Source organism: Chiloscyllium plagiosum, unplaced genomic scaffold (assembly GCF_037043375.1).
Source record: "Chiloscyllium plagiosum isolate Xiang-an unplaced genomic scaffold, Cpla_swu_hap1 HiC_scaffold_6, whole genome shotgun sequence".
NCBI classification, from domain to species: Eukaryota; Metazoa; Chordata; class Chondrichthyes; order Orectolobiformes; family Hemiscylliidae; genus Chiloscyllium; species Chiloscyllium plagiosum.
The window spans coordinates 117,188,200-117,214,056 of record NW_028270144.1 but is presented as its reverse complement, the minus strand read 5'-3'; the positions used below and the strand labels follow the sequence as shown (position 1 = coordinate 117,214,056).

The window sequence follows — 25,857 nt, the reverse complement described above, 5'->3', positions numbered from 1 at the left end:
AGAAAAACAAGTTACTCCAAGGGATGAGCAATATGTTTTACACAGGCAGAGAGCACCACTATGTATTTATTACTATAAACTAGGCAGACATGTACAATGGCAGGGAGACTGAAGACAAAAAGCAAAAGATGCCAATGTGTGAAGCTGGGGAAAAAAAAAGGCAAAGCTCAGAAAGGAGTTGCCAGCCAAGTGGTATTGTTTTGATTAGATTAGATTAGATTACTTACAGTGTGGAAACAGGCCCTTCGGCCCAACAAGTCCACACCGACCCGCCGAAGCGTAACCCACCCATTCCCGTACATTTACCCCTTTACCTAACACTACGGGCAATTTAGCATGGCCAATTCACCAAAAAAATTTTGCTTTTACTCTTCATGACATTGTCCATAAGTAGACTCTCTGGCGGCAGTATATCTCCAGGATGCAGTGCATTGTTTAACCCAGGCGGAGTTTTTTCGCTGCAGAGACATATCAAGATCAGCTTGCTCCTGTATCCAACCCATCTACTTGGTAATCAAACCTGCAGGGGTTTGTCATCTTGAACCCAAGGCAAACTATAGGGGTCCAGAGCTACCTCAATTTGGACCAATTAGGCTATTTGATAATGCTACGTTGAAACTCTGAAATTCTCCACCCGTGTGCAAACTTCACACAGCCAGTCGCCAAGGGTGGAATCGAACCCCTGTGAGGCAGCAGTGCTAACCACTGAGCCACCATGCTACCCATTAGGAAACATTGCATTAAAAAATTTGTTGTTTGAGAAATTTGAACTTTCTACCAGCTCTGCGAGGGTATATGCACCCTACAGACTGTTGGATAAGGCTGAAGATAACAGAAATTGAGAAAAAGCTTTACCACGTGAATAGAATTACATTGAGCCATTCATGTCTGCTGAGATTTAAAACTGCAGGAAATCGGTAACTGCTGCCTCTACCAAAAAAGGGGTGCATTTGGATAAAACATTCAGGATTGGACACTTACACGGATAATTCCAAATAAGATGCACACTTGGCACAGAGACTTCTGTATAAAGAGCCTGAAGAAATCCCTTTGTTCAGCAGCACGTTGTAAGAAGGTACCCTTCGTCAGGAATTGTGGTGAAGACATCGAGCAGAGTTTCAGCCTGGCCAACTCTCCCGGGTAAGAACGTTTGGGTTTAGTTACAGAAATCAGGGCAGTGAAAGGAAGTGTGTTTTATTTGTTTCAAGTGCTTAACAAACGAACTGTCTTTTATGCAGCTCTCAGTGTCTCCACTGTATCTTTCTCTACGTATGTACTATTGCGTCTCAGAGAAGTTACATGATATTTGTCCACCATGCTGTCTGCCCATGGGCATTCAGGGATGAGAATTAAATAACGGATTTTGCCAGTGACCCCACAATTACAGAATTTATCTTTTAAAATTACTAAGTAAAACCACCAAACTGACAGGAGAGATTCAATGGCAACTTGCCGTTAGTATTATTAAACACAAACTCACTATTTTCCACACTGATAGCACTAGGGCTGTCTGTCTTAAAATAGACTCTCTCTTGAAACTTTTTGGTAATTTTAAATCTTTTTGTTCCTTTGAACACTACACAGAATTCACTGATCCTCTGCTTATGGTGAGAAATCCAAGGGATCATGCACTGAATCACACTCAGTTTCAGACCATCAGCTCTGGGCAAGGATCTATGTAGGGGGTTAGGACAATGCTGGTATGACAACATATACAAACTTCCTGTGGAAATTCCACAAACAAAAACTAGATGAATCCATACTTTTTTTTTAGAAAAGTGTCGACTTCCTCAGGAGGATGAGAAACTTCCTGAAAATAGTTCATCTAATTCAGCCTTGATCTCCTGACCTGATATTGTTAATGCTTTGCAAGCATATGATGCTGCACTTTCAAAATCAACATGCATTATCCACTGAAACAATTTTTTAAACATTAAACAACATAATCATGTACAGGCAGTCCCTGGGCTGAGAGTGGTTCTGTTCTTGAGTCTGTTTGCAAGTTGATTTATACACAAGTTGGACACAATGCAGGACAATGTAAAATAGCCATTTACTATTGTGAAGAAACACTTCTATGTTAGATTTTTAAAATTAACATTAATACACCCATGTATGGGATCACATTGGTCAGTCAGATGTTCACAAATCAGGGAATCCCTGAAATACTGGTTTGGTTCCCATCCTAACTAACAAAAAATCCTCTGAATGTCTACATCTGTTGTGCATAGCATTCGATAAATATGTATAATACACTATACTTTTGGAACTGGACTCAATATGAAGTCAGATAAATATGGGTTAGTTCTGTGAAAGCTTTCTTTTAAATAGAATCAGAAAGTCAATTTAGAACACTGACTTGTAATGTTAATAGGCAAAGTTTATACTGTTGGATCTTTATTAGAGTAGGAGAAAGTGAGGACTGCAGATGCTGGAGATCAGAGCTGAAAATGTGTTGCTGGAAAAGCGCAGCAGGTCAGGCAGCATCCAAGGAACAGGAGAATCGACGTTTCGGGCATAAGTGCTTCCTGAAGAAGGGCTTATGCCCGAAACGTCGATTCTCCTGTTCCTTGGATGCTGCCTGACCTGCTGCGCTTTTCCAGCAACACATTTTCAGCTCTTTATTAGAGTAAACAGATTAGGTAATTAGTTTAGTTTTTTTACAAGAACAGAAAGTAGAAAGTTCAGTTCAGAGTTTCCAAGCCAAGATGGTTGATATAGAAATCTTCAAGTTGAGAAAGTTTAGGCACACAGAATTGTGCAAGATTCTTGTAATCGAACACAAAAATAAATTGTACAAAATAGTCTCAAAAAGGCCCAATGGAAAGAAAGTGGGATGCTTCAGTTAAACTGAAGATTTGAAAAGTTGAAGTAGGAGCGATATTTTTCTGGGACTGCAATTTGAAATATATATTGTTTGTAAACAGGATGAAACTTTATTTTGAAGACTGAGCTAAGACCTAACTGCAGAATAAAAATTATAAATATGAACAGCTTTGTTCTCCACATTTTGTGCAATAAATGTATGTCTTAACCGAAATCTCCAGCGCCATGTAAATATGATTCAGTGACTAATCACAATATTAACCAACTACAAATATTAAATATATCACCTGTCATGCCTGGTTTCATTCTGCAATCTGCCTCGGCCAGTATTACCATACCACAGCTTAGTATTAGAAGTTCCAGAGGCAGCTGAAACCCTGTTTCTTTTTACTTATTCAGGGTATGTGGGTGTCACTGACTCGGCCAGCATTTATTGCCCATTCCTATTTGACCAGATGGCTGTTAGAAGTCAACCATAATGCTGAGAGTGGGGAGTCACATGTAGGCCAGCATAGGTAAGAATGGTAGATTTCCTACCCTGAAGGATCTCAGTGAAACTGATGGGTTTTTACACCAGGTGGTTCAGTGGTTAACACTGCCACCCCACAGCACTAGGAACCCTGGTTCAATTCCAGCCTCAGGCGACAGTGTGGAGTTTGCACATTCTCCCAGTGTCTGCGTGGGTTTCCTCCCACAGTCCTGGTTAGGTGAATTGGTCATGCTAAATTGCCAATAGTGTCCAGGGATGTGTAAACTAGATGCATTAGCCAGGGGAATGTAGAGTGATAGGGTTGGGGGATGGGTCTGAGTGGAATACTCTTTGGAGGGTCGGTGTGGACCTGTTGGGCCTAATGGCCTGTTTCCACACTGTAGGGATTCTATGTATCTATAAAATCAGAAGTGCAGTTGTCATTGACCTGCTTTTTACTGAACTGAAATTTCACTGTGTTATAATGGAATTCGCACTCGTCCCCAGAACACTGGCTGATAATGTGGGATTGCTGATCCAGTGACATTACTATCACACTACCCCCTCCCTGCAGAGCTGAGACTTAGTTTATCAAAATCATCTGCACCAAACGTTTCTCCAATTTGAAATACTTTTTTCAAATGAGTGGGGGCTACACCAAAACTATGTTAGTGAAGCAAACGTATTAAGAGTTACAGAATCAAACTGGATTGATGTCTTTGTTGCTATATTGTGAGCACCACATCAGAAGTGTTTGTAAAGGTAAAAGTTGCTTAATCTCAAGGCCCTGACAACATGTGCAAAATAAGAAAGTGAGGCTCAGGAGTCACAGCTCATGATGTCAAAACAACAGGACACTTTGATCATTATTACAGCATGGTCAGTCACATGGGAGCGTCATCTTAACCTGCTGATCTGCACTCTCACCTTGGCTCTGCTCAGCAGCTCTGCAATAAGGCGGATAGATTGCAGATTCCTCTGTGCTAAAAGGAGCCTTCGTTCCTCCAGAGCGATTTTTTCCTGCAGTCTTTTCTGCTCCTCCCGTTGCAGCTTGCGCACATTTCGCCGTTCTTCACGCTCCTTCTGCTTCTGCTCCCTCTTCCTAACCTTTTCTTCTCTCTTCTTCTCCCGCTCCTGCTCTTCCAGCTCTCTCTGCTTCCTGGACAGAACGGAGAAAGAACCCAATTAGTAGCTAAGACCACTGGACCTGTCATTTCAGGAATGATATGCGGGCTAATGTGTTGGCAAATATTAAGATCCATGCAGAGAGAGGAGGGACTGCCACACTTTGATTGAAAACAAGAAACAAAAATGTCAATGACAAATTTAAGTTGTTTTCTTTTATTGTTAAATGGGTTATTCCCATTATTACAAACCACCAAACTTATTGAACACAACACACTGTGATCCATGTGGAAGCAGTTAAAATGCTTCAATAAATACGGCAGCACTTTTACAACTCAAGTTAAAATCAATGAAACAAAAGCTCACTAATGCGGCTTAATGCTAATAAAATTTAGAAGTTTATTTTAAATGGGCCCAAGTCAATTAAAACAAATAGACAAATATCATAGAAACAGATATCATACAAACAGGTAAATGTGGTTCAGCACTCATACTACTAACAGCAATTACCAGGTTTTAGAGAATTTTAAAGTGGATGAGAGTACAATGTGATATTTTAAAGTAAAATATGTCCTTAAGTTAGTAATGCCATGGAAGGCAAAGCCACCAGACTTGAATAATGACCACTTGACTTAGATAACAAAAAGCTGCCAAAGAAAAGCTGCCAAAATGGTATGGCAGCTCAGTGGTTAGCAATGCCACCTCACATCGCTGGGACCTGGGTTCGATTCCACCCTCAGGCGACAGTGTTACGTTTGCACATTCTCCCAGTGTCTGTGTGGGTTTCCTCCCAGTCTAGTGCTGTTAGATGTTTGTTACCCATGTGGATATGATGTGCCAAAAAGTCACCTTGCTGTAAATGTCTATAAATAAGCAATTTTGAGTAGTGTGACTTCATTCAGTGGAGTAACCAGTAGTCAAAACGACAGGTGAAGGACATTCACAAGCAGGAGGAATTAGCCTTTGCCTCTGTGCTTTCTAAGTTCTCTGGCTGGAAGTTTGCCTTTTTCATCCAAGTCTGGAGGCAGGTATCTTTAAGACTGTGTCAAACTGCACGCCCCACAAGATAAAATTCCAATCATAAGCTCTTAAGTGGTGATCTGGCAAACTTCTCAACTAAGCAGTTCCCAAGACTGTGATGTCGTGCACTGGCTGAAGCTGCTGACAATCAGAGGCTGACAGCCTTTGTAAGGAGTAGTGCTACATCGATGGCCCAGGGTGCTGGCTGCACAGCAGCACTGTAGATAGACCAGCAGCAGCATGATTTTTATTTTGTGTACGGGATGAGGTGTGCGTGGGGGAAGGGAGCTCATTGCTAGAGGTGGGTCAGAAGCAAGGTTGGTGGTCTAGCTTGCAGTTGTGGCCACCTGCCTCGAACCCCATCCAAGTGCACCCCCTCAATATTGGGGCAAATCAAATGACATACGTTGACCACACAAACAACCTCACAGGTAGAGCATCCGATGCAGCTGCTGGCAAGACTGCCACTTTTCTCACCAGTCAGAAACAAAGATCAAAGGGCAAGTGACGGACTGAGGCCCCTAAGTGGGCATTACTTCCTGCCACTTCTAGGGAGCGGAAAGTCCGAGACAATGTATTGTATTTCCCCATTAAAGAAATGGGAGATATATTGTTGAAAATAATTTATATTAAAGGAAAGAGACCACATCAATTTCCAAATACACAATAATGTTGGCTGCACACCATGCCAAGTCAGATGGAATGATGGATGTGACAGTGAATTTAGAGCCTGTGAGATCAGGAGTAGAATGTAAGGAAATGGCAAAGTTCTTTTGCTCATATCTGAATCCAGCCAGATGGTAATCAATGGAGATCATTAATTATCCTGATGAAGGGCTTTTGCCCAAAACGCCGATTTTACTGCTCCTTGGATGCTGCCTGAACTGCTGTGCTTTTCCAGCACCACTCTAATCTAGAGTCTGGTCAATTATTTATTTATTTAATTATTAATTATCCTGTTCTACATTAAACAGATCAGGCTTCTTGACCCTTTGACACAGCACCATTGTTCGTCTGGAGCAAGATGCTATTTAAACACCAATTTTCTCCAACATACCTTTCTTCCTCCTTTCTTCGCTCTTCTTCCTCTTTCTCCCGACGTTTTTGCTCTTCTCGCTGCAGTTCCAGCTCCTGCAGCTTCTGTCTCTCCATCTGTCTCCTCCTGATGGAAGCATCACTTAGGTGCTTTGTTGTGTCAAAGGTAACCTGAAAGACAAGTATGTTGAATTCTTCCTTTACATCTACCGCTTTATTTCCCTTTGTGTGGGACACTGGCTCCCCCAGAGGTAAGGACCCACACTATCTGGCAGCCTTGCATTATCTCAGCCAAATGATTATTATTACTCATCATTATAGCTGATACAAAGGGGCTTAAAAAAGCAATCTCTATCATCTTTCCAACGAATATGTGCTACACCCCAACTCTGTGGATCATCAACTGAAGGGCCCAGTGCCTGTTCCACATCAAACATAGCTACATCTCCCAAATTAAGTTAGATCGTTGACAAAGATCACTGAGAACTCAAAATGCTATAGCAACCAGGGTGCTTCCCTATGCTACATCACGAGTGACCACTCCAAAAAGATGCTGAAGAGACAGAAGAGAAATCTTTTCAGATCAAGACTGGCTTGAAATTAGGTCAATCTTCCCATCCTGCTCTTGTTGGGGCATGGTAGCCTCCAAATGCTTGAGAAAAAAGTGTTACCATGACTCAGACAGCCGACAAGAAAACAGCTTGCCCAGCCCACCTGGCACTCCTATCAGCACAGACAGACCCCAAATTATAGTAAGTAATGAGAGTTGCTGTAGCCTTGATTAGAACAATTACCTAATTCTATATCTACTTTTTGAATGTTCCCGTAAGGTTTGCTCCTCCAGTTAACAATGTTATTTTCTCTCACTTCTCTCCTATCTCCCTCCTGCCAATCTGACCTCCTGCTGTTCATAATAGCAATCTTCTTCTCCCCTAACCCTACTCAAACTAAACTGATTGCCACCCTACTTCACTCCCTTGTATCCATGTTAGCCAATATTGCTAATGGTTGTTTCTAGGAAATGACAATCAACCCTCTGACCTCGCCCCAAAAAAACCCACAAAACTACCAATCAAAACTGCCAACTTCTTTTCCCTCTCTAAAATTCCTCAGCATCTTATCATCTCCCAATCTGTTTGCTCGTTCCTAGAATTCCATGATTGAATCCCTCTAATCAGATTTATTCTCCTGTCACAGGATTCAAATCGCTCCTGTCAGACTCACAAGTGACAATGTTGTTTATCCCTGCTTTTTCTTATTTGCAGCTTTTGACACTGCTTCCTCTTCAACACCTCCCCAGTCATCTAGTTCACACCTGATTCTATTCATGCCTACAAAATCATAGCCAGATTCTTATGGTCAAGTGGTAGTTTCCCCAGCTCGGACCCTGGAGGTCTGGGTTCAAGTCCAACTTGCTCGAAAAGGAGCAGTGTAACAACCGCTCTGAACAGGTCGGTTAGAAAATGACCATAACTAGACTCTCACTTGCTATGTACTTATCTGTACTTCGACTTCTGGCATCTCCTAAGTGCCCATTCTTGATGCAGGGAGTCACTAGCTAAATGGATTGGATGGCTGGTTTATGATGCAGAGTATGCCAACAGTGCAGGCTCAGTTCCAGCTGAGGCCTCTCCTTTGCAACCTCTCCACTTGCCTGAGGTGTGATGACTTTTTATCCTTGGTACCATTCCATTTCCCATCTATATGCCACCCACATAAACTGAAAATACAGCATTAGTTTTCACACATTCACTGTTCACCGTTCACATACTCAGCTCTAATTTATTACCACCTCTCTCTATCAGAAACAGGGAAATTCGGAGCAGGAGCAGGCCTTTGACCCATCGGCCTTTGCCCCACCCTTCATGGCTGATCCTTTATCTCAACATCATTTTCCTCTTCCCTCTCCATACTGCTTGACAGTTCTAGAAATCTATTTCTTAAGCTTGGTCTCAACAGCCTTATGTAGTCAGTAGTTCCACAGGAGCAGCACCCTGAGTGAAGAAATTTCTTCTCATCTCAGTCTGTAGCGGCCTACTCCGTATCCTGGGACTTTGACCCTTTATTCCTGCATCTAGTCTTCCCAGTCTTGTTGAAATGTTTCAATGAGATTCCCTCTCATTTTTCAGTAACTTCAGTTAATACAGGCTTAGTCGAACCAATCCATCGTCATTTGACAAACCTGCCATCTCAGGAACCAGCCTGGTGAACCTTTGCGGTATTCCAACAATGGTAAGTACATCTTTTCTAAGGTTCAAAGATCAAAACTGCACAATACTCCAGGTGTGGTCTCACCAAGGCACTGTACAGTTGCTGCAAGGAGATCCTTGCTCCTATACGCGCACCCTCTTGAAATAAAGGCTAACTTACGATATGCGTTCAGAAATGATTACTGAACGTGCACGCTAGCTTTCAGTGACTAATATACAAGGACACTCAGGTCCCTGCGTTCATCAACATTTCCCAATCCATCACTACTTAAATAACACTTTATCATTCTGTTCTTCAGACGTGGACAACTTCACACTTGTTATATTTCATGCAGTATGCATTTCTACACTCACTCAGTTTGTCTAACTTGCCTTGAGAGAACTTTAGATCCATCTACAATACTCGCAATCCCAGCAAGTTTTGTGTCATTAGCAAACTTACAGATATTGCATTTGATTTCCTCCTCCACGTCATTGACGTATGTTACAAACAGCTGAGGCCCAAGCAATGATTCCTACTATAACCCACAATTTAACACCTTCCACTGTGAAAAAGATGCATCTATTCCTGCTGTTTCCTGCCTGATAATCAATTCTCAATTTATAGGAGAAAGTGAGGATTGTGCATGCTGGAGAGCGAGTCGAAAAGTGTGGCACTGGTCAAGCACAGTTGGTCAGGCAGCATTCAAGCAGGAGAGTTGATGTTTTGGGCATAAGCCCTTCATCAGTAATGTCAGCATTCCTGATGAAGGGAAAGGTTTGAAATGTCGACTCTCCTGCTCCTAGGATGCTGCCTGACCTGCTGTGCTTTTTCAGCACCACACTTTTTGACCCTAATTCTCAATTTATGACAGCTTATTACCCGCAGTCCTGTGTGCTTTAATTTTACTCACTAACCACTTGCGTGGGACTTCATCATGAGCTTTCAGAAAACCCAAATCCACCATATTGAATGGTATTATCTATTTTACTGGTTACATTTTCAAAGAAAAGTACTAGCAAGTTTGTCAAAAATGATTTATTTTCCATGAATCTAATGTTAACTTTGTCTAATTCAGTTTAAATCTAGTTCTCTGCTATTATATCCTATACATAATAGGTTGTAGTATTTTCCCCTCCTTCTGACATTAGCCTAACTGGTCTGTAATTCCGTTTTATCCAGATCTCCCTTTTTCATTTAAAATGAGGTTACGTTTCCCATCCTCCAATCTGTCAGGGCAGTTTTAAAATCTCCTGAGCTATGGAAGATGACAACCAACAAATTCTCTATTTCCATGGCCACTTCCCTGAGCACCCCAGTGCGTAGATTATCAGACCTGTTGATTGATTATTAGTTAGCTTTCAGACTTGTTAATTTCAATTCTATCTCATCAGAATATTGATTTCCTAGCATTTCTGGCATGTTATTCAGTTTTCATGAAAGAAAACATAACAGTTGCTTAAATGCACTGACATTTCCTTGCTCTCTATTTTCAATTTGCTATTACAGACTGTAAGGGTCTATACCGATCTTCAATATTTTCTTATTTTACATATTTATTGAAGCTTTTACACCCCACCATTTTGTTCCCTGCCAGTTTACTCTCACTCTCTTTTTCTCCATGTTAATCATTCCCTTGTTCCTCCTTCGCTAAGTTCTAAACTTCTCCAATCTTGATATAAGTAGACAGCAACTTTACTGTGCAGAGGGATCTGAATGTCCATGTGCATGAATCACAGAAAACTACTATGCAGGTACAGCTGATAATAAATCAGACAAACAGACTTTTGGCATTTATAACATCCCTACTGTGTGAAAACAGGCCCTTCAGCCCAACAAGTCCATGACCCTCCAAAGAACAACCCACCCAGACCCATTCCCCTAAGCTATTATCTGAAATTTTCCCCTAACTAATGCACCTAACCTACATATCCCTGAACACGATGGGCAATTTAGCATGGCCAATTTACCTAACGTGGAGATCTTTGGACTGCGGGAGGCAACTGGAACACCCAGAAAAAACCCACACAGACACGGGGAGAATAGGCAAACCCCACACAGCCAGAAGCTGGAATCGAAGCCGGGTTCCTGGCGCTGTGAGGCAGCAGTGCTAACCACCAACCTACCCTATCACCCACTGAGCCACCTCGCCGTGCTAAAGGAATAGAATATAAAAGTAGGGAAGTGGTGCTGCAACTGTACAAGACATTAGCTGGACAGTAGCTGGAATATTGCATCCGATATAATGTTTCTTATTTGAGGAGGAACGTGATTGCATTGGAGACAGTTCAGAGGAGGTTCACTAGACTGATTCCCGAGATGAGAGATTTGTCCGAAGAAGAGAGATTGAACAGTTTAGGTTTTAGGATGAAAGAAAGGAGACTAATTGAGATATATAAATTGCTAAAGAAGGTGACAAACCAAACAATGAGGATATTTTGTTATGTAGGGCAATGCGGAACGAGAGAACAGAGTTTTCGGAAACGAGTTAAAAAATTCTTGATTCACACCAAGTCCTACATACCCACCTTGCCAGTGATCAGAAATATACATTAGCTCTCGACCATGCAACAATATTTGGAGGCAGTGGCCTTGTGGTATTATTGTTGAACTGTTAATCTGGAAACCCAGATAATGTTTTGGGGACCCAGGTTGAAATCCAACCATGGCAGATGAAAATCTGGAATCAAGAGTCTAATGATGACCATGAATCCATTGTCAATTGTTGGAAAAGCCATCGGCTTCACTAATGTCCTTTAGGGAAGGAAGCTGCCATCCTTACCTGGTCTGGCCTACATGTGACTCCAGACCTACAACAATGTGGTTGACTCTTAACTGCCCTCTGGGCAATTAGGGATGGGCAATAAATGATGGCCTATCCAGCAACACCCTCATCCAGTGAATGAACAAAAAAATTAATTTATATATCCTCATCATTGTTTTCAAATTGTTTCATGGTTTTGTCTCTCCTTAATTCTGATCGCTTCCAATACTACATCTCTACATACACAGCTAATCCTGGACTTGTAACTGTAATTGCTACACCACTCATGGTGTACTGCCAACAAAATAATGGTCTGGACTTCACTTCTGACACATCTGTACCCCGCTTTCCTCAGGATTCTCTTTAAAAAAGTTTAGCTTTCTGAAAGTTCAGACATTGTCATAAAAAACACAACAAAAAGTGTAAGCTGTTTTAGAAAAGGGGATCCCTTATTAGCTACATCCTATGCATCATCTACGACATACTTTATCCATTACTCATGTATTTGTTCCAGCAGAGTGCAAAAACAGCACAGAATGTAGGAAGCACTCACCTTTATGCTGCAGGCCACTGCCTTTGCATCGTCCCCTTTATACAGCAGTTTCATGCCCCTCAGGGCGTCCATTGCCTTCACAAATCCTATGTATTCCTGGTACTGCACGTACGCTTCAAAGTTCAAGTGACCTCCAAAGCTGAAGGTATGGAAGTTTTTCCCAGTCATCTCTTCTCTGTAAGGGTCTAGCATTGGGATGTCCACATTTCGGATCTCCCCAAATGTTTCAAATACCTTGCGCAGGATGAAATCACTTGGCTTCTCCGAACTGGAGTTTTTCAGAGCAAACCACTTGCATGGCAGTCCCTCCAAATGAATGGTATCCGGCCTCTCACCTGGTAAAGTCTCATTTATATCTTTGGCATCCCGAAAGAACGAATCCCAGTCATGGCGGGTTGGAAAGTCTATTTTCACCTCAGCTGCTCGTACTTTTAAGGTATCTGTGAAGCCACTGAGCTTAATAGTCTTACTGTCCAGTTTGGACAGGAAAGTTTTCACCATGTTCTTGTTTTCAACTTCCCCTTCAAAGCGAACAAAATCCATTGTGCTCTTGGACACACGGAGTGTAGCAAATTGCTCAGGGTGAACCATGTACTTCAGTCTCTCCATCACCTCCCAGTTTGATATGGACTTACCTGGTTGCTTCAGTTGGGGGAGTGATACGCTAAGAGTCAGCTTAGCAATCGGCTTCAGAAATAAGCCCTGTGGGGCGAATAGTTCCACGGCCTCTGAGGTATCATGCACTATTGTAGCAGCCATCTTAATAGTGGTCAGAAATGTACCTGGGAAAAGGAAACAGTGTGTGTTAATTGGAGTAAAACAGCACTTTGCTGCAGTTAAGAGAGGTCATGATCCTTGCCCATTTCTACACCAGGTTACTAGAGTGTGGGAGCATTCTTATAGATTGTTCAAGAAGCTCTGATTTTAAAAGGCTAATAACTCAGATCCAGAGGATTGCACACTCAGTACATTCACCAGTTGCGGACAAGATGCATGAAAAGATCATAGCATTGCTTGTTGGCCAAATAAAGCAGTGATCAGAGGCACTCAAAATAGCTTCTGGAAATGAAAGCCATATCTTACTAACTTGTAAGAATTGCCCAACCAGTTCTGACCTTAATGTTTAATGTTATGAAGCAGACACTGTTCATGTACATGGATACGGTTTTGATACAAGCTCTCTTAATAGGTAAGCCTGACAGCTTTAAATTGTTAGCACTGCCCTGAGCAATAAATTACTATTAACTTTGCACACTTCCGTGGAAGCCAGCCATAACTGACTGGGATTACACTGCAATCACTAACATTTTCTGTCTTCATAAATATTGCAGATATAAAGTTGCTCAAAATATACAAATTAGGAGCAGTAGGTCATTCAGTCCTTTGGATCTAGAATATAGAACAGTACAACACAGGAACAGCCCTTCAGCCAACAATGTTGTGCCAAACATAACACCAAATTAAGGTACTGGATCAGTGATGCTGGAAGAGTACAGCAATTCAGGCAGCATCCGACAAGCAGCAAAATCGACGTTTCGGGCAAAAGCCCTTCATCAGGAAGCTTTTGCCCGAAACGTCGATTTTGCTGTTCGTCGGATGCTGCCTGAATTGCTGTGCTCTTCCAGCACCACTGATCCAGAATCTGGTTTCCAGCATCTGCAGTCATTGTTTTTACCAAATTAAGGTAATCTCTTCTGCCTGCCCTTTGTCCATATTCCTCCATTCCTTGCATATTCATATGTTTATCTAAAAGTGCCTTAAATGCTCCTTTTGTATCTACCTCGACCACTAGCCCTGGGGTGCATTACAGACATATTCCACTGTGTAAACAAAGAACTATTCCCCTTACCTTAAATGCTATCCCATTAGTAAAAGACATTTCAACTCTGGGGAAAAGATTTCAACTCTGTCAACCCTAACTATGCAGCTCATAATTTTATGGACTTCTATTAAATCTCCCCTCAGCCTCCACTGCTCCAAAGAAAACAACCCAAGTTTATCTAGAATTTTCTTACAGCTCATTCCCTCACACCCTGGTAGCATCCTGGTAAACTTCTTCTGCACCCTTTCCAAAGCTTCGACATATTAGGCCTCTATAATGTTAAGACCTGCTTCACCATTTCATAAGATCCATACTCACAAACCTCTGGAAGGAAATATTTCCGATCTCTATATTAAATGGGAGCCAGACCACTGATTTTTAAATGTATCAACCAGCTCCATCAATTCCCACAGAGAAAACATACTTTCAGCATCTACCCTCAAGTCCCCTCAGGATCTAACATGCTCAACAATATCACTTCTCAATTTTCTAAATGCTTTTGGATACAGCCAGAGAGATGTTGAAGGAACCAGCTGCAGGCTCACAGACAGTGTGTGAGTATTATGCAATCATGAAAGAGATTGCTGCAAGCAGATAATACTTTGGAAGAATGAATAACTGTGCAAAAGGTATTTATACTAGATCAGTTGTGCATTAATCATTTGCACAGGACCAAGTTTACTTACACTTTGCATGCTTCTGAACTGAAATCGACTAAATGAAAAAAACTCTTTGAACTGTAGACAGATTTCCTCTAACAGGTCATGGCTAGTTCTGAGAAGCTATAGTTACACCATTAGTGTACTCAGCTACATCAATAAAACTATGAATATAATAGTTTTTGCTCTCAAACAACACTTTGACTGGATCATATTTGGATTCCTGATGAAAAGCTTATGCTCGAAACATCGATTCTCCTGCTCCTCGGATGCTGCCTGACCAGCTGTGTTTTACCAGTAATACACTCTTGACCCACATTTGGAAAACTCCATCCAGTTTGTCCCCTTATGTGGTGAGTGAAATCAGCAGTGACCTAACTAGTGATCGATAAAGGCTCAGTATATATTCCATTCACCTACTCCAGAGCTGTGCCAAGCTCAAAAGGTAGATGTGTTTAATCAATTTCCCATTTGCTTTTTCAAAGACTCATTGAGATGTACAGCATGGAAACAGATCCTTCGGTCCAACTTGTCCATGCCGACCAGATATCCTAAATTAATCACGTCCCATTTGCCAGCATTTGGCCCATATCCCTCTAAATTCTTCGTATTTGTATACCCATCCATATGCCTTTTAAATATTGTAATTGTACCAGCCTGCTTATTCTAACATGCACCACCGTATGCGTGAAAAGGTTGCCCCTCAGGTCCCGTTTAAATCTTTCCCCTCTCACTTTAAACTTATGCCCTCTAGTTTTGGACTCCCCTACCCAGGGGAAAAGACTTTGGCTGTTCACCCTATTCATACCCCTCATGATTTTGTAAGGTCACCCCTCAACCTCTGATGCTCCAGGAAAAAACACCCCATCGTATTCAGCCTTTCCCTATAGCTCAAATTCCCCCAAACTCAGCAACATCCATGTAAATCTGTTCTGAAAATTTAATAAAGATTACTAAAAAAAAACTGCTGCCTTCTCAGCTTGCCCTGCTATTTTCAAAGATGTATATATGCATTCCCCTAGTTTCTGCCTTCATTCTCCTTGTCAAAAATGAATCACCATAAACTTTTTACTGTTAAATATTAAACAGCATGTCTATGCCTTCGTCCCCTGAAGTCTGCTATTATCTTCATTGTTTATTTCACATCAGTGTTTTGTGTCGAGCCTATAAAAAGTGAGGGCTGCAGATCAGAGTCGAGAGTGTGGTGCTGGAAAAGCACAGCAGGTCAGACAGCATCCGAGAAGGAGAATCGATGTTTCGGGCATAAGCCCTTTGTCAGGAATCCTGTCGAAGGGCTTATGCCAGAAACGTCGACTCTCCTGCTTCTCGGATGCTGCCTGACCTGCTATGCTTTTCCAGCACCACACTCTCGACATCGTTGAGACTATGTTTAATATACCCAACTCCATTTATATCATTGGGGTACTGAGAGTCAAAGATAGAGGATCCAAGTTTACTTCTAGCCTTGTATAGATTCTAAATGGTTGTTGTGCAGGAGCCCAACTATAATAGTTACTGTACCCACCTCTTCCTGTTGAAGCCCTGAGAACACTTTCTCATCACTGAAACAGTATATAAAATAGAGGGTACAATTCTAAAGCTTGTTTTCCTTTTTTTTTATAGCCTTTCCTCAATCTTACTACAAAAAGCATTGGATAATTGATCCAAGCTGACCTCAAGATAAGGGAGCAGAAAGAGAAAAAAATAAACAAGTCAGAATTTCCAAAACATATCCACATGAAAAGTGCGCATGCATGGATGAGTGGTAGCAACAGCACTGGGCTAAGTAGAGAAAATCGCCACGCAGTCAAATAACCTGCTTGTCTTTTATTATCAATTTAACACTTGGGCAAGGTCAGCGAAAAAGTACTCAAGTATGAAATTAATATCTAGTTTGTAAGCACAGAAAGTAAGTTTTAATTTAAATTTATTCTTCACATTTAGCCAAGCCAGAGCCAGAAAATAATCATTCTGTACACACCTAGGAAGGGAAGGAAACTGGACCAAACTGCAGTAATATCTCAACCAAAATTACTCTGCAAACTACCCACGTGAAATGGACCTGCATAACTTATCACTGATACTTTATGTACCACTGCACAGGAAACTTCAAAAGGAACCAAGATACAGAAACACACTGTATTAATAAGTTACTCTTTACTTGTACAAAATGTTATGGGATTTTGTAACAAATTGTTACATAAGGATCTGAATCGCTACTGAACTGCATTGCCCTCTCTATTTTCTTGCACTGTTTTCCCTTTTCTCCTTTAATCTCTTCCTCCATGAAGACATGCCTTGATTTTTTACCTTAATATTAACTCCTCACTCCATTTTTACCTTAAAAATTAACCATCCAAGTTCACTTCTTGGTCCGCGTGCCAGCTGAGGTTTTCAATGACTTCCTCTCTTCCAAAACAGTCTTCCTCCCTTTCAAGGCCACTATCACCTTCCTCCGCAAAAAAGAGGAGATTGCTGGCTCCAGTCAGCTCTTCTTCCAAGTAACCAAGATACCAACCCACGCATTCCCTATTTCTTCAGAGAATTACTGTGCTGGAACAAAGATTCTGAGTTTGGCAGGGCCACATGGAAATATTAAAAGCAAACTATAGTGAGAGAATGAGATCAAGGCTATGATGGAGGCGCATGGGATCATTTGTTACTATAGTCTTTTCTTCCGACCATCTCTCTTGGAGGAGGGGTCACGGACTTCCATTGCATTGGTCCACACTTGCAGACGAAAGTACAGCTCTGGTTTCCCATTACTTTCTGCGGAATGGCCGATCAGGAAACTCTGCTCTTACTGCCTCTCGTCAGGTGTATGGAAGGATTTACAGGCTGGCGAGCAATCAATCTGTTGGGCCACATTACGAATGCACCTCTGTGACCAACAAGTCCCTACATGGGACTACTAAAGACCTGCTGCTGCTAACAACACTATGTGCTTCTTAAGCGGCTTAAACTGATCAATGTCACCCTCAGTCTCCTCTTCCTCCCTACAAACCAGACAGAGTTCACAGAAACAGACCCTTCCATCCAACTCATCCATGCCGACCAGATATTCCAACCTAAACTACTGCTCCCTGCCAGCACCCGGCCCATATCCCTCCAAACCCTTTCTATTCATATACCCTGTTGTATATCTCTATGACTGTTTCCTGCTTCCTGACTACTTTGTTCTTCAATATAGTCATAGACGTCCTTGTGCTAGGAATCATCAGTATAATTGCTAAGTTTACAGATGGGGCAAAGGTAATGAAGGTGGAAGATGTCAAATCCAATCTTAAAGCTAACTTTGTAAAATTTGATGACATATTCTAGGGTCAAAGGTCACTACCCTAGGGAATAAAATCAATAATCTTAGAAACTTTTCAGTAACAAGCAGCAAGGTTTTAACACCTGTTCCAACTCAATCTGAGACCAATTCTTATTCCACTACCAAATCTTCCTGACCTTTTCAGGTTCAGCATGCAACATTTTAAATTGTTTCACCATGAAAATCAGCAACAGCTAGTGAGCAGAGAGGAGATAGATGAATCTAAGGCAGCAATAAAAAGTAACTTGCAATGTTATTATCCAAAGCGTAGGAGTGGATTTGCAACCAACTGTGTATGATGCATTCCTCATCCCCATCACAGATTATGGGCCAGATCAATTTCAGTGCTGGGAAGTACAACCTTTAGCCAGTAATGTACACCCCTGCTTTCAGGTCAGAAGGCGATTAAGCAACAGTGCATTAGCATTACTGTCAGCAAGTTTTAAAAACCTGCAAGTGAATCCAAGTGAGATCCATTAGCTAAACCTTAGGAATTACATTTATTCATTTGACCCTTATTTTAAAACAAAAATCACGAAACTCACAACATGGAACAAAGCAATTTTAAAGTCAGTCTTTTGTGCCAGATTAAACATCTAGGTTTTATAGGTACTTGTTAGCTTTGATTGTTTTAACAAAAACGTCAAAACCAAAACTACAAAAAATTCAGGATAAAATCAGCTAATACTTCAACTACCGTAATGGCTGTTCCTCTCACAGCTCAGGCACAGGGCAACATTCATATCCATCTTAATTCAGCTAAGGATGGTCACCAGGACAGATTTTGACTGTCCTTTTGCCTCTTCTAGTCTGTTTAACAAGCTTCTCTCAAGGAATATGGCCACCAGTGTTAACAAATAAATCTCACTCAGCTGATTTCACCTCCAGAAACATTCTGGCACCTACAACCATTGATAAAAGCACCAAACTAATAGCTACAAACATGTGACAAGCTGAGATACATATTTAAATTTAGATATGCCAGGCCTATTCATAATTAGTGCAGGGAGAATCTTGAAAAAGCAAGCTACATGAAATGCATGGAGAAAAAAATTAAAAATCACAACACCAGGTTATAGTCCAACAGGTTTATTTGGAAGCACTAGCTTTTGGAGCACTGCTCCTTCATCAGGTGGTTGTGGAGTATAAGATCGAAAGACACAGAATTTATAGCATAAGTGTGATATGACTGAAATTATATATTGAAAAAGACCTGCACTGTTGGTTAAGTTTCTCATCTTTTAGAATGACCAGGGGGGTTTCAGTTCTTTCATATGTCAATCCCAGAACTTCCTTAAAGTTACTTTCTCAAGTGAACTTTAACAATAGGTGCCATGTTGGTCCAGATAATGCACTGAAGGTATGAAGTGCCCTGTGTGAGACTGTTTGTGCCCCAATGTTCAGACTGATTCTATTTCTAAAAAAGGGATTTACAGAATCTTACATGGATTCATGCAGTTATTGAGCAAAATAAAATGTAATTCTGCAAGTACAAATTCACCCCACAAACCTGTGTGTGTGTGCATGTGTATGCACGAGTGAGTGCGTGAGTATAAGGGGCATAAATCTGTGAGAGGGTGCATAGGTGTGAGTGGATGAGAGACAGCTTGTGTGAGAGACGGTCTGCGTGAGTGTATGAGTCTGTAGAAGTGTGCGCGCTTATGTGTGCGCACACGCGCTCATGTGCATGTGCGCATACGTCTGTAGTGCAGTGGGGTCACCTGTAGTGTGACATGAACCCAAGGTCCCAGTTGAGGCCATTCCCATGGGTACCGAACTTCGCTATCAGCCTCTGCTCGGCCACTTTTCATTGTTACCTGTCTCTAAGTCCATCTCGGAGGATGGCCACCCGAAGGTCCGAGGTCTAATGTTCCATACCGCTGAAGGGTTCTGCAACTGAGATGGAACACTGCCGTCTGTTGATTGTTGTGCAGTACCCATTCATCCGTTGCAGTAGCTTCTACTTGGTCTCACCATTGTACCATGCCTCAGAGCATCCTTGCTTGCAGCGTATGAGATAGACAACGTTGGCAGACTCACATGAGTACCTGCCACATACATGGTGGGAGGCGTCCCCACGTGTAATGCTGGTACCCGTGTTAACACTCTGACACGTCTTACAGCATCCACTGTGACATGGTTGTATGGTGTTGTTCTCAAAGCCAGGCAGTGTGCTACCAACAATGATCTGTTTGAGGTTTGGTGGCTGATTAAAGGCGAGAAGTAGAGTTATGGGGAAGGTCGCGCCTTTAAACAACTACCAAACCTCAAACAGATCAATGTTCGTAGCAAACAGCTGGTTTTGATGACAACACCATACAACTTGTCACGGTAGACAGTGCAAGATGTGTCAGAGTGTCGACATAGATACCACTATTATACGTGGGGACACCTCCCATCATGTACGTAGCAAGTACTCAGGTGACTCGGCCAACTTTGTCTCTCTCATACACTGCAGGCAAGAATGCCCTGAGGCATGGCACATTGGCGAGACTGAGCAGAGGCTATGGTTATAGATGAATGGACACCACACAACAGTCAACAGACAGGAGTGTTCCCTCCCAGTCAGACTTCAGGACAGGCAATAACGCAAAGTGGCCGGGCAGAGGCTAATAGCCAAGGTCAGTAGCAATGGAGATGGCCTCAACCGGGTTCGTGTCACACTACAGGTAACCCCACACACACACACACATACATATACACACTTACAGACTCATACACTCATGCAGACCCTCTCTCATACACAGGCTCTCTCTCATATGTTCACATATACACTCCCACACTCTCATCCACACATGTACCCTCTCACAGATTTATACTCTTTCACACTAACACACATGCTCAGACATTCATAACCACACACCCCCACCAGACACACTGGTTTGTGGAGTGAATTTGTACTTGCAGAATTACATTTTATTTGCTCAAAAACTGCATGAATCCATGTGAGATTCTGTAAATCCTTTTAAAAAGGTAATCAGTCTGAACATTGGAACACAGACAGCCTCACACAGGGCACCTCACACCTTCAATGCATTATCTGGGCCAACACGGCACCTATTGTTACAGTTCACTTGAGAATGTAACTTTAAGAATGTTCTGGGATTTTCATATGAAAGAACTGAAACCAATATGATGAGATACTTAACAAACCATCCAGGTCTTTTTCAATATATAATTCAGTTACATCACACTGTAAACATTTGCTTAAATTCTGTGTCTTACGATCTTATACTCCACAACCACCAGAAGGAGCAGTGCTCCGAAAGCTAGCGCTTCCACATAAACCTATTGGACTATAACATGGTGTTGTGCGATTTTTAATTTTGTACACCCCAGTCCAATACCAGTACCGCCAAATCATGAAGTAAAAAGGATTTTTAAAGGTTTTACAAGTGTGAGGTCACATCTACCAGAAAAGGATGGACAGATTGTGTCTGCTTCCTCTGAAAAATTGAAGATTGATGTGTGGCTTAAAGAAATGATGTTGATTCTTGGATCAAACACCACTGCCAGTATGACAGGCCTGAGTACTAAGCACTAATTGTTAGCTCATGTAACTTACACCACAAAAACTGGGTTTGTGCTGTGACAGATGTCATGAAGTTTATTAATGATACCAAACATTGACATTTCTCTAATAATCACAGATGATTTTGTTATTCATTCATGGAATATGAGTATTGCTGGCTAGACTAGCAATTATTTCCGAGTGCTAGTTCTTCTTGAGCTGGTGAGCTGCTTTCTTGAAGTATTGCAGTCCATTTAGTGTACGTAGACCCACAATGCCATCGGGGAGGGAGGTCCAAGATTTTGACAGACTGACACTGAAGGAACTGCAATATAATCTGCAAGTCAGGATGGTGTGTGGTTTGGAGGGGAGCTTCCAGTTCATGATGCAGCCCTGTATCAGTTTCCCTTGTCCTTCCAGATAGAAGTGATTATCAGTTTGGAAGGCACAGTCTATGAAGACTCATTAATTTCTGCAGTGGACATTGCTGGAGGTACTTGCTGCTGCTGCCGACAGTTGATGGTGGAGTGAGTTGGACCTGCACCACCATTCCAAGCAAATCATGGCTGATCTTCCGCACTGCACTCTCCATATCCCTAATTCCCTTAATACACAAAAATCTATCAGCTTTAGCCTTGAAGATACTGAATATACTCTAACCTCTAGAAACAGAATTGATCTTAGCATATTGCTTCTCCCTTTTTCTAACATTTAGTGAAGCTAAGCAGTCAATTCACTTAGGACAGCTGACGGCCTAAGTGAAAGGGATTCTGGCAACAAGATCACAGACAATAGGTTGCCTCCACTTGCTCAAGGATTATGACCTATTGTTTCACATCCTCTGCCCATGTCATACCAATCTGATGCTCAAAGACAGACAACACTAGCTGAGAGTTCCACTTTTCCTTTATCGATAAGCATGCTATCAATTTAAAGCGCAGCACCATAAGAAGTCAGCTTCCCTGTATTCTGTGCTGCTACTGGTCATTCTGTTTGTCACTACCTTTGAGCAGTATTCTGTATCAGGCACAAATCATGTCACTATAAAATGCCAATGTGTTTCTTCTGATACATTTAGATTATAGGCTCGATTCTTCCAGCAGCATTCATGCCACACTTGTAACTCCCCATGCATGATGCAATACTACTGAGAGCCAAATGTTATCTTTCATTGAAATGAAAGCTTGAGAATAAAAATTTCAGTGACCAATACTCTACAAAACATTCCAGATGCAGTCTCTCCAATGCCCTGTATAATTGAACCTAGCCTCCCTACTATTGCATTCAATTGGCCTCGCAACAATATTGTTAGCTTTTCCTGATTACTGGCTGCACCTACATATTAACCTTCTGCAATTCATATACTAAGACACCAAATCTCTTTCCTCAAGAAGGGCTCATGTCCGAAACGTCGATTCTCCTGCTCCTTGGATGCTGCCTGACCTACTGTGCTTTTCCAGCAACACATTTTCAGCTCTGATCTCCAGCATCTGCAGTCCTCACTTTCTCCCACCAAATCTCTTTGCAAGTCAGAGCTCTGCAATCTCTCACCATTTAAATATGTTTTTTAAAATTCTTTCTGCCAAAATGGACCATTTCTCACTTCCACACTACACTACTCTTGCCAGATCTTTGCCCATTCAGTGAACTTATTTATACCTCTATGCAGACTCATGTCCTCTTCACAACTACTTTCCTTCCTTTGCTTGTACTGTCAGCAAATATACCTATCAAACCTTTGGTCTCTTCATCCACATCGTTTTTATAAACTGCAAAGAGTTGAGATCCCAACATTGAAGCCTGTGGCACACCACTTGTGACATCCTGCCAGCCTGACAAAGACACATCTATTCCTGCTCTATCTTCTGTTAAATAGCCAAATCTTCTATTCATGCCAATGTAGTAAGCCCTCATCATGAGCTTTGATTTTTCTGCAGTTACCTTTGTGGCACCTGATCAAATGCCTTCTGGAAATTCAAGACCAAAACGCCCCCTGGTTCCCCTTTAGCTACAGCACAAGTTACAACTTCAAAGAACTCCAATAAATTAGACTTGATTTCCCTTTGACAAAACTACACTGACTCTGCCTAATCACCTTGAACTTGTCCAAGTGCCCTATTATAACTTCTTCAATAGCTTCGAATAATGTTTCTCTAGGACAAACATTAAGCTAACTGGCCTGCAATTTCCTGCCTTCCTCTCTTTTTGAATTGTGTTTCATTAACAATTTACCAATCTAAAGTAACTTTTCCTGAAACTGAAGAGTTTTAGAAAATTAAATCAACCATCTCATTAGCTACTTCTTTGAAGACCCAAGATGAGGGGGTAAGCCCTCATCATGAGCTTTGGGGTACTGGGCTAATGGTCGGATACTTGGTAGTGTGGATGAGCAGAGGGATCTTGGTGTCCATGTACACAGATCTCTGAAAGTTGCCACCCAGGTAAATAGTGCGGTGAGGAAGGCATATGGCGTACTGGCTTTTATTGGTAGAGGAATTGAGTTCCGGAGTCCTGAGGTCATGATGCAGTTGTATAAGACTCTGGTGCGGCCGCATCTGGAATATTGTGTGCAGTTTTGGTCGCCATACTATAGGAAGGATGTGGAGGCACTGGAACGGGTGCAGAGGAGGTTTACCAGGATGTTGCCTGGTATGGAAGGAAGATCGTATGAGGAAAGACTGAGACACTTGGGGCTGTTTTCATTAGAGAAAAGAAGGTTTAGGGGTGACTTGATTGAGGTGTACAAGATGATTAGGGGGTTAGATAGGGTTGACAGTGTGAACCTTTTCCCGTGTATGGAGTCGGGTATTACAAGGGGGCATAGATTTAAATTAAGGGGGGGTAGATATAGGACTGAAGTTAGGGGTAGGTTCTTCACTCAGCGAGTCGTAAGTTCATGGAATGCCCTGCCAGTAGCAGTGGTGGACTCTCCCTCTTTATGGGCATTTAAGCGGGCATTGGATAGGTATATGGAGGATAGTGGGTTAGTATAGGTTAGGTGGGCTTGGATCGGCGCAACATCGAGGGCCAAAGGGCCTGTACTGCGCTGTATTCTTCTATGTTCTATGTTCTATGAACTCAGTTAGAACATAGAGACTTGTCAAATTTCAGTTCCAACAATTTACTCAGTTCTACCTCCCTGTTTGTTGGAATTTTTTTTTTTTGAGTTCCTCTTTTCCTTTCAATTCTTCTGACCTCTTGATGGATCGGTTGCTGTCTCTATTTGCGGTTGAAGACGAGACAGCTAATTTAAGTAGAGCAGAAGAAACAATTGTTTGGTTAGAACAAGAGAGATCCACTGAACATGAAGTCTGCAACTAAAGCAAGTATTATGATCCCAGCATTTGCTCCGATCAGGCAAGTCAGATCCCAGACTGAAGTCTCATTTGACAGGTCATGTTTTGTTTTTTCAGTTTTAACAAGATGTTCTTTCACTGAAGCAATGCAGCAGATTTTGATTTATCAACAAAACAGAAGTTTACTACATAAAATAAATTAAGATAAAATAAACTGAATGATTATATAATTATTTACATGTAATATGTTTAAATATTTTGAAACACTAAAAATACAACCCAATTAACCCCAACAGCATCCCGGCATAATAGTCAAATACCAGAGAATGCCCTTCGCCAACCCAGCAGAGAGGCCGATAGATCCTTCGTTAAGTCCTCATTACTGTGAATGAATTTTCTCAACTTCAAATATATATTTACTCATGGGACATGGACATTAATTAATTAATTGACTTATTCTTGTCACATGTGCGTGCTATACAGGCAGATTGTACCATACAAACGGCACCAGGACATCAGCGAGACTGTGGAATAAAGTGCAACAGCTGCACAGAGGGAGAAACCACTGAGGATGTTACCTAGTAGGGTGACGAAACATCTGGAAATGAACCTTCAAGCTCAGCGAGCAAACCTACATCCACATTAGTGGATGTTCTTGAGCTTTGCCCATGGTGAGAGTACTCAGGAACTTTTCTTTTAGTGCACCTGGTAGATTTTGAAAGAACATTTCCTCTTGGGAGACAATCTAGAATGAGGGGTCAGAGTTTACAAAATATGGGGACGTCCATTTAAGACAAACATTTTTTTTCCTCTCCAATGATCAAGACTGTTTGGAATTTCCTGCTTTCTCTGGTGGACACAAGTGATCTCAGCGCAGCAAAGAACAGGAGTTATTGCCAGTATCATGATTTGTCAATCACAAAAACATTTTACTTGGTTATTGTGCCATTGTTGCTTCAGGGAGCTTGCTGTCGAGAAGCCCCCTTACAGCACACAATACTTGTATTTCCTGAGAGTTTGGGATGTCACTAAGAGTGTCATATTAGTAATTAGTCTTCTGAAAATGTAAACAAATCTCTCCATGAAATCAGATGAGAGGTCGTAAGAATTAGGAAGGTCTTGACTCATGCCCCATCCTACTCAATTATCTATGTAGCATGTCGAAAATAATATGATTTTGCTACTAGAAGGAATGAAAACTAACTTTCAATGACAAGGGGACAAGTCACCTGACTCAAGAGTATCTATCGCATGACTGTTGGGCCAAGAGA

The 25,857-nt window shown here is 41.7% G+C and overlaps 1 protein-coding gene across 2 annotated transcripts in view; it reads right to left on the bottom strand.

The window, feature by feature from the left end:
• LOC122550918 (uncharacterized) overlaps positions 1 to 25,857 on the bottom strand; it is a 39,131-nt gene that overhangs the window by 8,877 nt on the left and 4,397 nt on the right. For both annotated transcript variants that reach the window (XM_043692366.2, XM_087988392.1), the window contains 3 exons: positions 11,983 to 12,764; positions 6,498 to 6,646; positions 4,223 to 4,454 (listed from right to left, as the gene is read on the bottom strand). In XM_043692366.2, the coding sequence (XP_043548301.2) occupies positions 4,223 to 4,454; positions 6,498 to 6,646; positions 11,983 to 12,741 (1,140 nt within the window). In that variant the 5' untranslated portion in view covers positions 12,742 to 12,764. The remainder of the gene's footprint in view (positions 1 to 4,222; positions 4,455 to 6,497; positions 6,647 to 11,982; positions 12,765 to 25,857) is intronic.